The sequence below is a fragment of the Spea bombifrons genome, chromosome 5, assembly GCF_027358695.1.
Source record: "Spea bombifrons isolate aSpeBom1 chromosome 5, aSpeBom1.2.pri, whole genome shotgun sequence".
In the NCBI taxonomy this organism is placed as follows: domain Eukaryota; kingdom Metazoa; phylum Chordata; class Amphibia; order Anura; family Pelobatidae; genus Spea; species Spea bombifrons.
Window position 1 is genome coordinate 97,023,249 of NC_071091.1, and position 16,668 is coordinate 97,039,916.

A 16,668-nucleotide genomic window follows, 5' to 3' on the forward strand; every position below is an offset into this window, starting at 1 on the left:
ACAATTTATTGGGCCAATACTGTATCAATAGGAACTGTTACATGGTGCTCAATGACCAACATAAAGCCAGGTAGCCCCCCAACATGTATAGATACAAAGTATAATTCCCCAGGTTGTTTTTGTGTTTAAAAAAGTTGCGTAATGCTTCTGGAAGGGTGTGTCTGTATTTTGTGCTGTGAAAACGTACAATATCTTGAATGTTATAACAAGAGAATCTACAATACTCCAGAAACTCCAACGTAACAGCCATGTAAACTACCGTTATCATTTTCTCTAATCTGTCACGGTCCTTGCAGACTAAGCACATGTCCCCGGACGATAAGTTTGCCCCGACATCTCAGCTGATTATTCGTCATCCAAGGTAGCCTTTCAACGTCGTTCTCCACCCACTATCATGCAGTTCTGCCCTCTACAAACACTTTTAAGAGGTAGAATGTGGAAGGTCTCCAGTGCAGCAAACTTGGGAACTCTTTGGGTTTGAACCCAGAGCCTCGGGTCAGTTTCTTCTTCCTACTCCCACCCACTTAAGATTGTCTGGGGCTGGTTCCGTCGTGGAGGTTCCAAAGGATGCATATAGATCAGCGTTAAGCTTTATTACTGACCTTATACCAAAGAAGAGAGATTCGTCAGGTCTTTATTATATTGAGAAATGGATCTTTTAAAGACAAAAAAAAACGTAATAGAAAAGTGTTCTTTAATTTTGAACAAGTATAAAGTACAACCATAAGAAATACTGTGCAAATATATGAAGTAGTCACAAAAAATGCCTCCGTTATATTAACATGTTCTCATGTGCTCTCACATTCAAGGAAGAAAACCGAATGCTTAAAGCTTATCAACATTGGTTAGCGAACAAATGTCATATTACATGCCGTGTATAACCAAGAACGGTTTAAATTAATACCAGTCTGGCACACACACATCTGTCAAAAGTATATTTGTGACCAAAGTGCAGTTTAAGAAAGATAAAAAAAAAAAAGCACAAAAAAGCAAATAAGGATGATTTTTAAGCAACCAAAACCTGATGCTCGGTTACTTTAATACATCAGACCTACTCCCCAAACACTGACCCATCTCCAGAGAATTTTCTAAGAGAAGGGTATGCGAATGAACTGAATGAAAGGCAAATCATTTTACAATAAATTTGAGGGTTTTGGTGGTGGATTGCCAGCAACACCTTAAAAGCAGGTGTCCTACAGCAATACACGCATGAGCTGATCTGCATCTTACAAAGAGATAACCAAGCAACAGGTTCAAAGCTCTGATGCCACAGCTCGATATTAACATTTTGATTTGATAAAAAAAAAAAAAAAAAAAAAAAAAAGGGACTTAAGAAATGCATAGGTTTTATTTTTGGACAGTGGAGGAGTAGGGGATGCATCAGAACCCCCTACCGGGTTATGTTAATATGCTACATAATACATCCAAAACACACAACATCCTACTCTGATCAGGCAGCATTTAACAGTCCCGTAAGAGCACTTCATATGTTTATCAGTAGTTTTTTGGGTTTGTTTTTTTTCTTTTTTTTTGGGGGGGGGGGTTGTATATAAAGGGGGGGAAAAAAGTTTTTTTCTCAAAAGTGCATTTCACTATACAATCAAGTCTTAGCATGGAATGGAGAACATACTTTCACAGTGCTGAGTTACCGAAAATGTAAATGCACATAGGCCCAATTCCTGCGTTGCCTGAAACCTACACAGTTTGTGCAAACCAACAAAAGACATGTTTTAAAATAACAATTCTGCAAGAAGCACAAGGAGGAAAAATAATTATAGGAGTTCTGGAAAATCCTGAGTGAGAATTATTAAAAAAAAAAATAAAAAACAAAACAAAAAAAAACACTGGAAAATAGTGCCGATTTATATAAAGGTTTAAAGAAAACATATCTAAATCCTGTAACTGTTCCGATTCTGTGAAAATAGAAAAACATGCACCAAATAAAACAGCAAATACATAATTTTTTTTTACTTAATTATAAGAAAATGTCTTTTAATTAAATATATGTACAAGCACTAGCAGTCTCTGTTGATACCGCTTTACCTTATGGGTATACTTTTCAGAACCTATAGGAGTAAAATTGTAGCCAGGCCTTTTGGTACCAGCTGGGGGGGGGGAACCTTTCAACACTCACAAGCTAGCAGGACATACCATAAATGTTTTGTAAGCTCCAGCCAGAGCAATCGCTTACACTAATGAGATGGTTACAATAATGCAAAAAGTATTTGGCTGCATTATTGTCAGTGAAAAGAAACACTTATGTGCACATATATTGTTACTGCATTATCCACTTCTTCAGTGCAACAAACTCAGGAATCCGAGACACTCGGTGACTGCTGTCATCCGGTCACCAACTCTGTTTTTGTCTTGCAGTTGGAGTCCTAACCATATTCACAGCGAACAGCTGAAGTGATTTTACGTCCGGGCCGAGGCCTTGGACGAGTAAAGAACATTTGGTTGCAGAGTTAACCCTGTTTTTGGTTTCACTGAACAGGAGCCGAGGCTTGTGGCACAGCTAAGTCACTAAGCCGGCTCACCTCCATCTGCCAGGTAGGCAGCTTCTTTGTCGAGAGGTGACGTCTTGCATGTTTTGCCAGGTGATCGCTGCGCATAAAACGCCGGTCGCATTTCGGACATGCAAACTTCTTTTCCCCGGTGTGTGTTCTGCGGTGGCGGGAGAGCTCATCAGAGCGAGCAAATTTACGGTCACAATCTTCCCAGCTACAGCTGAAGGGCTTTTCTCCTGAAAAGGAAAAATGAGAAACATTACATTATTAGAATTTTCTGCATCTGTACGTCTCATGTTTGCAACTCCTCTCACAGCATGGAAAAGTAGCGTCCCTATGACTGGAGTCAGGCACCCAATAAACTGTGCTTTACATGCCGGCTAAACCCGCACAAAAGTATATTTCATAGCTGATATTGGAGGAATAACACTGTTAAGTGACAGAGTTCCCAAAACCAAAAGAAATGGCCCACATTACCAAGAATTAATAAAAATTGCAATCGGTTTTAAAGAACTATATAGGTCATGTATGAAGAGCAACACTGGTGCAAAGTGGTAAAAATGATCACAAGTAACTTTACATCAGTTGTTATAGAAAACGCACTATTTTTACCAGTTTGTACCAGAAGCTCTTCTTTTCACTCCTTGCCAACGGTTAAGTGCTATACCTGTATGCGTTCGCATGTGTGCCTTTAAATGGGAGCTCTTGAAGTAAGTCTTCCCGCAGCCGGCGTGACTGCAGATGTGACTTCGGATGCGCAAGTTGTCTGTATGTGAAAGGATCTTTGTTTCAGAAGGCACAATACCGGGTGCGGGGGCTATGGGTGACAGCTTAGTGCAGCCGGTCAAGAGAGTCTTTGCATTGTGCACAACTGGCTGTGGCATGACAAACATCACCGCTCCTTTAGGCACTTGTGTTCCCATGTAAAATAAGGGTTGCACGACTGTTTGGGTCGGAGCCGGCTGTGAATTGGTAACTACTGTAGTCACTACCGAGTTGTTTGAAGAGAAGGGGACCATCTGACACAAGACTGGCATCTGCGAAACCCCACCGGTGCCAACAGGGGTGGATACGAACAGTGGAGGCGATTGGGTTTGCAGTGGAATAAGACATGTGTCTGGAGGAGATGGCTCGTGGATACCATTGTTGACACTAATCTGACAGGCAGTTGGGAAACAGTCATTCTGCACCTGCTGAAAGCAAGGCACATTCTGTGTCTCCACTTTAATTTTGTCTTTATGACACAATTCTCTTTGTTTGTTTGAAGCCGGATGTGGCTGTGCAACAAGACTGGGCGCACTTTTCATCCAAGATTCCTCTCGCTCACGTAGAACTTTGTTCGCGGGATTGGCCCGGAACATGTTTGGGACCGCCGGAGGTTGGCTGTAGTGCAGAGCGTCTGCTGTATGGCGAATCACGCTTGTCACCTGAGCTTTTTGCTGCGATGTTACGGCAGACGGCTCTTTAATGTCCACTGCTTGATTACTACGAGTCAAGCTAGTGAACGGCTTGCATTTTTCCATAACTGGGGCCGGAGACATTGACTGAGGAGACATCTCAAACTCCGGGGGGCTGTAAGGAGGTGTTAAACACTGCAATGAAGAGAAGGGAGAAAAAAACAAATCTAAAAAACTCTTCCAACACATGAAATGCAGCTATACATAAATAAATAATCCGTGCCTGTGAGATCTACTCGCGGCCAAATAATCTAAAATGCTATCCTAAACATGTCAAGTACATGGAAGTAACTGCATCACGTGTGTGTCCCATGTATTCTTCCAGGTGTCATTGCATGGTTAAAAAACAGATCAGAAGCATCAATGTCCGGATCCAATTATACCTTCTATCCCCCATTCACAACCTCTATGATTGTAAGATCTTAATGTGAAGATGAACGCTTCTTTAGTATCGGAATGCTCTGTTATGTTGCAATATATATAACTCTTTCATGTGGTGATTATTAAATGGGAAATGAACCCAGCATAAGACAGACTTACAAAGGCAGGGACAGGATGGAACTCCGGTGCATTCATCATCACGATATCTTCATTTTCAGACAGGTCGGACGCTGGAGTAACCGGCCTTATCTCGACATACTTATTGGGTTCGGACTTCCAGCGGTTGCTCATGTACATGAGCGCCTCTACTGCTTCGAAGTGTCCTTTCTCCGTGGTTGCGTTCCACAAGGACCCTCTGCGCTGCCGTCTCTCATCTTCTTCCATTTTGTCAAGCTAGGGAAAAAAAGAAACAAAGATATTAACTGATTGCTACTTTCCCATGTGAGCTGCGATTCCGTATAATGCATAGTATCAGAAACTCGATAAGGGATGGCTGTATGCAGGTCTGTGAAGGGGCGCTCGTCTCATAAACAGATTATAAATATCGAGGAAGACAGGATGCTTCTGCTGCAGCCGGTTTCTCCGTCAAACAGCGAAAAGATCTACGCACACGCGTTAAGCACGCCACATATGACAAAACGCCCCAGCTGTGGCAAACGAGACGAAAGTATATGGAATATGCTACACGGGTGTAATGTCACAAGAAAAGCCGGCTAATTCCACCCAGTGCCATATTTAGAGGTAACAGATGGCCATGACAAGCAGCTCATGAAAGGGGTAAAGTGCTGCTGATAAGGAACAAGCAGCATCCATTCACTAAAGAGAGAGTTAGCAGGAGAGGTGTGGGTTAATTCATCTATCTGTTCATTAGGAAGGGTCAGCATTGGCAAGGTTCTCCAGCTAAAGCCTGACCTGGCCCTGTATAATGCATAACTAAAAGGGTACACAGTATACAGGGCCAGCCAAGCTCTTCCTGTAGCTGAAGCTTTAGTGAATAGACCTCTTTGAGAGGTCACACTCGCCTCTCCATCAGAAAAGACCCTTGTTTTGGGTGATCTAATAATGGTCTAGACAGTGGATGTAAGATAATTGAAAAAAAGCAATATATACACACACACACACACACACACACACACACACACACACATATATGGAATGACACGGTGTCCCTTAACTGGGAGCACATATGATAAATGCATATGAAATTCACATGTGATTTATTGTATTGTTCATATGGGACATACAGTTTTAAAATGCATTAAGAAAAAAAAAATCTAAATAATAATAATAAAAAAACACATCCTGTCGCAAAACCTGTTGGGGGGAGCAGCGGGGGCTTACGTGACAAGTTGGAATTTTCAAGAAAAAGTTTAACCCTTTGACTGACAAGCATTGTTTGACATCCCAATGTCACTTTTACCCTGGGCTACCCAGCCCAGAAGGGTTACAGGGTATATTTAGGTTCGTGCCACTGTTTGTAAACTCCATCCATATATCGGTGCCGTGTATCACAGTCAGTACACAAAACGTATGCCTTTGTGTTCTGCCCGCCCCCAAAACCAAGGTCCAGCGGTGTCACGCGCCGGACAGCAGAGTAACTCACACTACGGCCCCCACCTCACCCCAGAGATGCAAACACACCGCTGCGAGCTTTAGCCAATCAGCTTCGGCGCTCAAGCCAATTGGCCTTCAAAGAGGACGTTTCCCAAACAATGATTGGCCCAGGAAGGACGGGGCGGGCACGTGAAAGGAACGTGATCAGCGGCTGCCCTGGAGCACTCCGGATGCGTGAACACAGCGACCTTCCGCGCGCAAAACCTTTCACCTACTTTCCAAGTGAAGGCGCTGTGAGCGCGCATGGACTATTGCCGCGCGCCCCCGAACCAGCACGTTCCGGCTCCGAGCGAGCTGCGCCCAGCTACAGCGCAGGCATGATCCTCCACATAAAGAGCCACGTACCCCACGGTATGCCCCGCGATGTACCCCCCTCCGTGCCGTTATACTGGCGGAACCCCCACACCGCTCGGTACGCGCGTTTACACACTCGTCAGGTTACATTACCAGTGCGTGACCCGGTATGACGGACAGGGACTGACAGAAGAGAAACAGGTGACAAATAGTGCAATTACAAGCACTGCCCCGGGCAACCCCTTCCAGCCCATACTCTTGAGTTACAGCGAAAATAAACAGGGCGAGACGCATAAACAAAACGGGCTGGATGACGGGTGTGCATTTTACCTGGTCCCAGGCACTCCATATACACCCGTGCGGAGCACCCCCTGTCAGTCCCAGATATCACACAGGGATTTCCACTCCATTAACCTGACCTTCTTCCGAACTTTACACAGTGCCGATGTGCAGGGATTCATATATCACCCCAGTACGTGAGCCCTGTGAACGTATCATCAATCAGATTGCGCTAATTAACTTATTACAGCTCATTGCGCCTTCTCTGTATAGAACACTGAGAATCACTACCTGCTGCCAATTAATTCACACCTGTGTAAAGCATCTATTGCCCGCTATAGGGGCAGCCGGTGCCTATCCCACCCCATGCACTGCCGTGTCTACCCCTCGCCAGCTGTCCCGCATTCACAGACTCGGTGCGCACCCCAAATAATCCACCCTCTTGACGGATCTCTGAGTGTTTTGCCCCAGTGAGCGGGTAGACTCACCATGGCGTGCGTGTCGGGGAGGCAGCTCATCGCTCGTTGCAGGCGCAGTGTATCGGATGCTGTGCTCTCCACTCCTGGCTCTGATACTTATTTTATCTTTCTTCACTCGCTCCCAGCTGCTCCATTCAGATACTACTCCGCTCCCAAACGTAGTTGTGGGCGGGAAGAGCCCCTGGCCAATGAGAGGCAAAGGTGTGTGAAGCATCAGCCAATGAGCGGCCAGGCAGCGCGTGATCAGCTGCTGCTAAGCGGCGTGGAAGCGCTGCAGTCAGTGCGTGGTACACAAACCCCTGGGAAGTCCCTGGGTGATGCAGCATCACCGGCAGTCTCTGTAACGAGAGGCTGGGAGAGGGTGCGTGACTCATTGTCACGTCTCAATCCTGTTGCGCTCCCATCCCCCTGTAGATAGCAAAACGCAGAGCAAGGGATAATGGCTGACCAAGGGTCCCGTGGCCCCCACCCATGCCTTTGTTCTCTTCAGGTGGAGCCCTGGACAGTTTTATGTGTGATCAGAAAAGGGCCTGTGATTGGTCTAAAAATAATAAGAATTGTGATTATTTTATGATCAAGGATGATATATAAAAGGGCGACATCGTGTTCACAGTTTTTAAAATAAAATCCTAGTTTGATGATTGTAACCAGTAATTGCTGCAGGGATATTTAACGTATGAACGGATTAGTTTAAGGAAAACTGGCATCGATGACAAAAGTAGCAAAACTGGTGCTCTGATATCCCATACCCATACAAAAGCTGGCTGCATCAACAATCAGCAACTTAACAGAACGGAGGGAGAATGGGGAGGAATACTCCCCCAGACGCTGAGAACAGCAAAGCAAGACAGCTGCGCTCTAGATGGATAGGGTACCCAGTTATGAACGATGAATTGTGGTTTAATAACACATCCCAACATTTTGAATCAGAGCGCCTGTCATTTAAACATTACTGGATGAGGACCCTTGTGACGCTCGGTGCTGCATTTGGCCCATGCTCCCCACTCAACAATTAGCAATCTGGGAAAGTGCCTAAAAATCAGGACTGTCCCACAAAAACCAGGACAATAGTAACGCTGAATAAACAACTACTGCAGTAAAGCCAGACCTCATTCTATCCACTCCCCAAACTGAATGCTGCTCTTTGTTTTATACATATATAGATTTTAGTCTAATTTGCCAGATGAAAACAAAGCAAAAAGCTCTGAATTTTTGTCCCAAGTTCGTTGGCTGTTTCACTTCTACTCTCTCACACTGTCTCCCTCCCCTCTCTTCTGTGTATCGCATCTTCTTGTTCTTCTCTTTTCTCTTATCTATTTTTTCGTCCACGTCTCAATGGACACGACCTCCTGGCGAACTTCTGCCAATATGGTGGAGCTTTCGGTGACGTCTTCTCCCCTGATTGGGGGAAATGACGTCACCACAAGCTCTGCCATTTTACCCTAAAATTACCTCATGTGAACTTCCTCCAAAAGGGTGGATCTTCCGGTGACGTCCTCTCCCACGATCAGAAGCGCCACCGTTTTGGTGGAAGTTCACTGGGAGGTTATGCCTACAGAGATGCAGATGAAGATAGAAGAGAGGAGAAAGAAGAAGCGATCACCACTTTTCTTTCTTCCTCTCACCCAACAACCTGTCCCCTTGACTCCATCACATCATACCTCGCAAAGTTTCTATGTCCATCCCTTGGTCCATCACTTACCCACCTATTTAACCTTTCTCTATCATCTGAAACTATACCAACAATCTTCAAGCATGCGCTAATCACACCCATTCTAAAAAATCCTTCCTTAGATCCCACCTATCTGACTAACTACCGGCCTATCTCTCTGCTTCCTTTTACCTCTAAGCTGCTTGAACAGATTGTGTACAATCGCCTCACTAACTTCCTCTCCGGTGATTCCCTCCTTGACCCTCTACAGTCTGGTTTCAAACCCCTTCATTCTACTGAAACGGCTCTAACAAAAGTCTCCAATGACTTGCTCTCTGCCAAAGCTAAAGGTCACTTCTCCATTCTAATTCTACTGGATCTCTCTGCTGCTTTTGATACTGTTGATCACCACCTTCTTTTTGACTCACTTGCTTCTACAGGGATTCAAGATACAGTTCTCTCCTGGATCTCATATCTCATATATAACCATTCCTTCTCTATCACCTTCTCTGGCAAGACATCATCACCCCTTCCACTTTCGGTTGGCGTCCCCCAAGAAACAGTCCTTGGCCCTCTGCTGTTCTCTCTTTATACTTCATCTCTTGGCAAACTAATCAACTAATTTGGCCTCCAGTATCATCTATATGCAGATGATACACAAATCTACCTGTCTTCTCCTGATCTCTCTCCATCTCTCATGTCGCGTATTACCAACTGCTTGTCTGCTATTTCTCATGGATGTCACAACACTACCTGTAACTTAATCTTTCTAAAACTGAACTCATCTTCTCTCCTTCCAACTTCACCCCACTACCTAAATTCTCTATCACAATTACCAACACAACTATCTCTCCTACTAACCAGGCCCGATGCCTTGGGGTCAAACCTCTCCTTCATCCCTCACATTAATTCCCTCACCCCATATCCTGAGGCTTGAACCTAAAAACATCTCTCGCATCCACCCATTCCTCACCCAGGAATCCACAAAAACTCTCATTCATTCTCTTATCATTTCTCATCTTGACTACTGCAGCACTCTTCTGGTTGGCATTCCACTGTCTCAACTCTCTGTCCTAAATGCTGCTGCTAGGCTTATCTTCCTTGCAGACCACTCCTCTTCTGCTTCCCCACTCTGTGAAGCCCTCCACTGGCTCCCAATTACCTTTAGAATTAAATTTAAAATCCTGGTCCGAACATATAAAGCCATCCATAATACTGTTCCTCCATACATTACTGCCCTCATAAACAAATACTCTCCTACTCGATCCTTACGTTCTTCCCATGGGCTAAGGCTCTCCTCCTCACTTATCACCTCTTCCTTTTCCCGTCTACAAGATTTCACTCAAGCTGCCCCATATCTCTGGAATCTACTTCCACCGAACCTTCAGCATTTACCCTCCCTCCCAACATTCAAGAAACATCTCAAAACTCACTTCTTCAGAGAAGCCGCACCATCTTCGTTTCTAGAACTTCCCTGTCACGGATGCAACCCCCACACTACCTCTCACCCTTTCTTTGTTCCTTATGTTTGTCCTCAACCCATGCCCTCAAGACTGTAAGCTTGCGAGCCGAGCCTCTCCACCTAATGTATCGGTTTGTCTTACTCTGTTAATTCTCGTCTTCTCATACCCCTTGAATACATGTATTGTATCAAGCTCTACGTGAATTGTTGGCGCTATATAAATAAAAGATAATATTAGCAAGAAGCTGCAAGACATGGAAGCAGAAGTGGTTGACAGGAAAGGTAGTGAGTCTTCCAGAAAGCATGAGAGAGTGAACAAAAATGTGAGTGGGAGAGAGTGAGTGATATGTATATATATATATATATATATATATATATATATATATATGTATATACCGATCAGCCATAACACTGATAATCTCGTTATCATGGCGCCTGTCAATGGGTGAACATTTCATCCTCAAAGTTGATGTGGTAGAAGCAGGAGAAATGGGCAGCGTAAGGATCTGAGCGACTTTGACATGGGCCAAATTGTGATGGTTAGACGACTGGGTCAAACATACAGATGAATTGGGTAAAGCACCGGGTGTGTCACCTGTGCTGCACTCGTAAAGCTCTCTCTCCTCCTTAATGTCCCAGCACGGTCTGTTTAATCAATCACGAGCCATGACACAAACCTCTACTGGGTGATCCTAAAGCGAGAAGAATAGTAAAATCATCACAGCTCTGCAAAGGTCAGGACTGTTGGGAGGTATGTTGCTTCCTCCCTGACTTGGGCACTCCAGACAGCTGCCTGGGATGTCTGGAACTCATACCAGCCCTGCGGGAAGGCAGAGATTATAACATCCAGGACTGTAACATTAACTCCACAGGGGAAGCAGCCAGCGACCATTTATTATAAGTCAGCGATCTGCAGACAGGAGCAGTTTCAAGTGGCTTTGGTGGTCCAACTGGGACACTGGGTTCAGAGAGCTCTGGAAAGCTGGACGGGTGCCCTCGATTTATGTTAGTGGAAAGATTTGGTAACAGATAAGCTGCCGTTGGAGCATCCCAAGGGCTTTTACCGGTAGCTTCCCTCTGAGCTCAGGCAGTAAGGTTCCCTGTTTCCTATAAAGACACAGATAATGAGTTCTTTACTGCGAAATCTGTGGCTATTTACACTATTCCTAGAACTGCCAGAACGCACACTTTATATATATATATAGATGCCCCCACCCCCTGAGAAGGGAATGCAGTGATTGGAGACTTTACAGCAAGTAAGACTCCGCCCCAAGCCTTGGAAGGTTTACACCCACTTTATTTCCAGGAATGGTTTCAAAGTAATGGGGAGACTCGGTACATCCATTTGTTTTGCAGGGAAGTAAATAGGGGCAAGATTAGTAAGGAATGATTAAAGCGGGTAATGCCCTCCCCGTGCGCCGAGGATTCTTCTCACCGATTGTCTGCTTGTAGCAGCCAATCAGTGGCAGGAAAGCGCTCCCATTGAAATCAACAGGAGTGCTTTCCACGCGTGCTCACACAGTTCAAACCCCTGTATCAGGTGTTAGGAAAGACGTACTGCCGAGCACAGCTCCTGCGCGGAATATGGCTGGAGAGGGTGGGGAAAAAAGGGTAAACGCAAATTGAAGGATTTCATGTTTGCTGGGGGGGCACCACAAAAATCTCAGCTATTGGCATTTTAGAGTCGGATTACAGGGAAAGGTGCAGTGGAGATTTTTTTATTGCTGTTATATTAAAGAATAGCGATAGGTGGCGCTACTGTGCAAGTGCAGTTGACCCACAATAGTTAGGAGGAGTTCATACTATTATCAAAATGTTAAATAACCAAAATGTACTAAAGACTGCCACTCTCTTTTTAACCCCTTCAGGCCCGGGGTTTTCAAACAAAAGGACCAACATTTTTTTTTTGTCTTTTTTGACCATATGTTTGTTAAAGCATGAAGCAATATTTCATGAAACATTTTTTTGTTCAGGAAAGAAGGGCCTTCTTTAAAAAAACTGTAGAAATACATAAAACATAATAATTATTAGTGATAATAGGTAAAAAAAAAAAACTATGCTAAAATAGAAAAAAAAATTTAAACCGTGTCATAGCTGAACAATGACCCAATTTATGTCCAGCAACATCTCCTGATTACAGTCATACCTCACATACATTTTTTGTTTGTGACCCAGAAGGCCACATCCATGCTTTATATATTATCCACATTACATTTTGTATTATTTAAGGGGTTTGGGGTAGTGATTTTTTAAATATTTTTACTTACTTGAAGAGGTGTTTGTGTGTGTGTGTTAAATCCAGCCGCTGCTCGGGTTAGCGGCAGATCAGGTGAGTGTCAGCAGCCCACTGGCCATTAGGTTTAGGATATGACCAGTCTGAGCCTGCTCAAAAAGTAAAAAATATTCCTTTAAATATTTAAGCTTTAAATATGCACTTTAATGCAGCTGATAGCCGCCTTGGTCCCTTTAGGTTTTTGTGATTCTGCAGAATCCCCCCCATATGTCTTTGCCCACCTCCAGCTGCTGCTGACCACTGGAGTGGCAGATTGAGTGAATATGGGGCACAAATGGATAGCAGCCACCAGGCATTTGGCTAGTATGGCAAATGGCCAGTCCTGGCCCGAATAAGAGAGTAATGTATCAATAAAGTACTATATATCTTTGTGGATAAAGCACCTCATTAAATAAATGAACCTTATCAAATAGAGAAATATTCACAACCTATCAATTCCAATGTGTATATCACATTACAAACATTTCCAGAAGTGTATGAATGAGCCAAAATGTCATATTATTAAACAAATAACTCTGGAAATGGTTAATAGCACTAGTACTACTCTGTCCGATTCTGCATACATTATAATCATACATTCCACTTACATAGCAAAGTGTACTATAAACACAGAAGACGTGGGGTAAAACAGATTAACCGGTTGTTAGATTAAAAAAAAACCGTGAATGAAAGAGAAGCATCAATACTTCGACCTGTAATAACCAACAGGGCTGGAGCGTAAAATATCTTGGAGAGAATAACAAACATATTAAGTACTGCCGAGAGAAGCAGGGTAGTTAAAACTGGATATGTTGGATCTGTTTCAAGTAAACCTTTTGCTAACTGGTTTAATAAACATGAAATAGAGCATATCAGCATATTTTAGGAGGGTGACTTGAAACTGTATCCATTGGGGAGGAAGTGGGTGCGTTAGTGGGTGTACTGGGGGTGTGCAGAGGTGGAGTGGAGCTGAATGCCTGTTCTATGTAATATTTACAGTCTTCTGGAATACGTGTGCACTTACGACTTTGGAGGAAGAAACCGCTGCAAAATAAATGATAAGAAATATATTAAAAAAAGAAACTTGAGAAAAATAATAATAAAAATAATAATACATTTTAATTATTAATAATAATACAAATTAGTGAAGTTGATGCAAAAAGGTTAGTTACTTACATTAAATAATCTGGATAAATATGCATGATTATAATGCACACATTTCATTAGAACAGATAATCGGTGAAACTCAGCTTTCACGCATATTACATATGTGATTGTAATGCGGAATTACTCTTTTATTTACGAGGTGGTAGGAATCAACACAGTGAACCTGTTATCTAAACAAATCCCCGGGAACGGTAACTGATCGTGGCGTTGTTACTTCCCATAAAGTGTTTTTTATTTATTGTAGTCAAATTTCATGTCATAGATTATTATGTCAGGTCAGTTGTCGAGAGTTCTTGTTGCGGTGTCCTTTAGGCTGAAAAAACACAAGTTCAACCCTGCTGTTGATCCAGAACAAGGCAAAAGTTTTGTATCCATCGGGGTGATTTCCAATGGTGGCTAAAAAGGAGGAAACATGGCTTCCTGACTCCAAAGACCGGGTCAATAAGCAATAATTAATTGTGTCCTTATTAACGTAATATCCTTGTATGTTCTTTTCAAAGATGTTCCGAAAAAGCCAAATAACTACCTACCTGTATTCGATAGAACATCCGAAAACACACACGTCTGTGCTGGCTAACGATTACTAGTAAGGAGCCCCCTATATAAACATGAAAAAAATTAAAGGGCGGGGGTAAGTATAATCATGCTCAGGGCATGTTGCTAAAAATTTTGTTTTTTTTTCCCTGTAGTGGCACCTATATTACGAAAAATGTCATAACCAATACCGTAAAAAACAAAACAAAAAAAAACATGGCAGCCGGGAGCTTACAGACGAACCATAATGGCGCACCACGCATACTGTGTATGATCCGTGACCCGCGATCAGCTGCAGCGACATGTAAGGGAAAAGCTATCCCTACGCCACACATTTTTTACTAAAAATAAAAAATAACGCAGGCACGAGTATAGTTACAATGAAAATCCCTGCTGTCGACAAATGTATCTTTAGTCTAAAACTTTAAATAATATATACCTATATAACAAGTGGAAATAATAAGAAATACAAAGCCGGAACACTCCATGCACCAAGCACTAGACACACACACACACACACATATATATATATATATATAAAATTATATACATAAAGGGGATCACAAAAAAAGTTTGCTGAAATGCTGATCTCGCCGTGTTCTTTGCCGAAGGGTCACTGCATTTCAATGATCTGGCTCAATTTGTCACGTCACGAGAATGCATAAAAAAGTAGGACAAAGGTGGCTCAGCACATGACTGCTTACTGAAGCACAGGAACACATGCACTGACTCCAAAATCTATTATTACATCAGCCGCCCAACTCAGGGAGATGCCACGCAAAAAAAAAAAACTTTATTATATATGTCATATGTATATGTTTTATTAGGCACTATTAGGATGGTACAATAAGTGTAGCATTCTACAGACATTATCAGGTACGACAGGTGTGTACACGTTAGGAAAAGGAGGTCCCTGCTTCGCAGAGCTTGCAATCTAAGTTGTGGTGGGCAGGCATAGAAATAGAACGAGTGGGAGCAAGTAAGCTTTATTTCCATTGCTGTGCCTCGTATCTTTTAGAAATCCCAGAAGTTGATTAAAGAGATGAGATTGCAGTCATAAGTGCGCTACCTATTTTTTGGATTTTATAATTTTGTTACCAGTATAGTTTGATGTCTTTTCTCCCCATGATGTATTTTTCAATGTTTGGCAAGGCATTGGAGAGTGCTTAAATTGGGCTGCTGCTGTATACAAGGGATATATTATTAATATATATTTCTTGACTTCTTTGAGTGCTTGGGCTACACGGATATTTTGGTTTTTTTTTTTTTAATGTGGTGTTGCCACAAGGTAAAGGATGGAGCTCTAAACTGACGTGAGGAATTTAGGTGGAAACAGATTCCATGTCAACCCCGGTTGCACAAAACGTGAGATTTACAAGAGAAAATTGAACAAGATACATCTGCAGTTCTGACGTAAAGCTCGTGGAATCCAATGGGCAATAGTCCGCTTAGAGGTAGCAGCCTTTGGTAGACCACAAGTAGAGATAGAGGTCTGGGATGCATCCAATTCTCTGTTCTGGATCCATAAACATCTCTTTAGAGCCAAAGAATGATGCAAGGCTTCCTCCTGATGGCTAGGGTTAGGAAAGAAGGTTGTATCTTGCACTTCTGTAGCTTTCCTACAAACTCCGGTGACGGGGAAGACTACCCAGTCCAGAAGAAACACACAACGGTTCTCCTGTGGACAGAGGCTGCAAATCTCCCGCTCTCCTGGCTGATGTGATGGTCTTTTTCTGGAATAAAAAGGGAATAGGTTCCAAGTCCAGAGCCTAAAAAAGGGGACCGAGTCAGCTGATTAACTTCCAGGTTCAGGTCCCAAAGCATCTGTTTTAATGGATGGCGAGGCCATAATCTGCAGGCTGTTCTGTAGAACCTGTGGAAGGGTCTTACTGAAGCCAGGTCTGCTTCACGGATAGTGGGGAGTGCGGCTATATTTACCTTCATAGTGATTGGTGAGAGCCCTTCGTCGAATTGTATGTTGAACTTCTGGTGAGGATGGATAGATGTGGGTGCTATTTAAATAGAGGTGGTAGTTGAAGGACAACATGCAAAGGTTATAGAGAAGGTTATGAGGTTATGGTCGGAGTAGAAAAGGGGATGCATGGAAATTCATTAGGGATTATTGACCATCTTCCTGTGTACCAGACTCCAACCACTGATGAAGGCACGAGGCCCAAATGACAGAGGGGTCATCAATGTGGCAATAGAAGTCCTCAATGCTGCACTCGTATCTGCCACCTACCCATACAGAGCAAAGGGTGCAAGCCAATGTATATTTAGTGGACAAAAGCAGCTTTAGTGGTTAATAGAAGCTTTCAAGACCTCAGGAGTTATTATTTTCCATTCCAAATGCATTTAAAGATTCAGCTAGTCTGAGATAAGTTTGGGTCATTTGCAAAGTAGCCTTTAAGTTTAAAGTTTAGCGAACACAACGCATTGTTGGAACACAGGAGCGATGGTTGCCGATAAAGGGCCTCGGAATGCGCATTAAAAACCATTTCCAACATTATCAACATCTGTGCTGGATTTCTGATCCATTTGATGGCATTTTAAACATTTTTTATTTTAAAA

General features: G+C 43.1%; 1 protein-coding gene across 1 annotated transcript; it reads right to left on the reverse strand.

The window, feature by feature from the left end:
* Positions 1-1,909: 1,909 nt before the first annotated feature.
* KLF10 (KLF transcription factor 10) lies at positions 1,910-7,200 on the reverse strand. Its single transcript, XM_053466876.1, has 4 exons — positions 7,021-7,200; positions 4,505-4,738; positions 3,175-4,099; positions 1,910-2,743 (listed from the first exon to the last, which is right to left on the reverse strand). Exons 1-4 carry the CDS (start codon positions 7,048-7,050, stop codon positions 2,484-2,486), a joined length of 1,449 nt encoding a protein of 482 aa, XP_053322851.1. The 5' UTR covers positions 7,051-7,200; the 3' UTR covers positions 1,910-2,483.
* Between the last annotated feature and the right edge of the window lie 9,468 nt (positions 7,201-16,668).

Bases quoted from the DNA above. Each gene is read 5' to 3' on its own strand.
- KLF10 (XM_053466876.1), bottom strand. From the start codon at position 7,050: ATGAGCTGCCTCCCCGACACGCACGCCATG. The intron at 4,739-7,020 runs GTGAGTCTACCC...TTTTTTCCCTAG, and splicing joins TCCCCGACACGCACGCCATG to CTTGACAAAATGGAAGAAGA. The intron at 4,100-4,504 runs GTAAGTCTGTCT...TCTTCATTGCAG, and splicing joins TCCATCCTGTCCCTGCCTTT to TGTTTAACACCTCCTTACAG.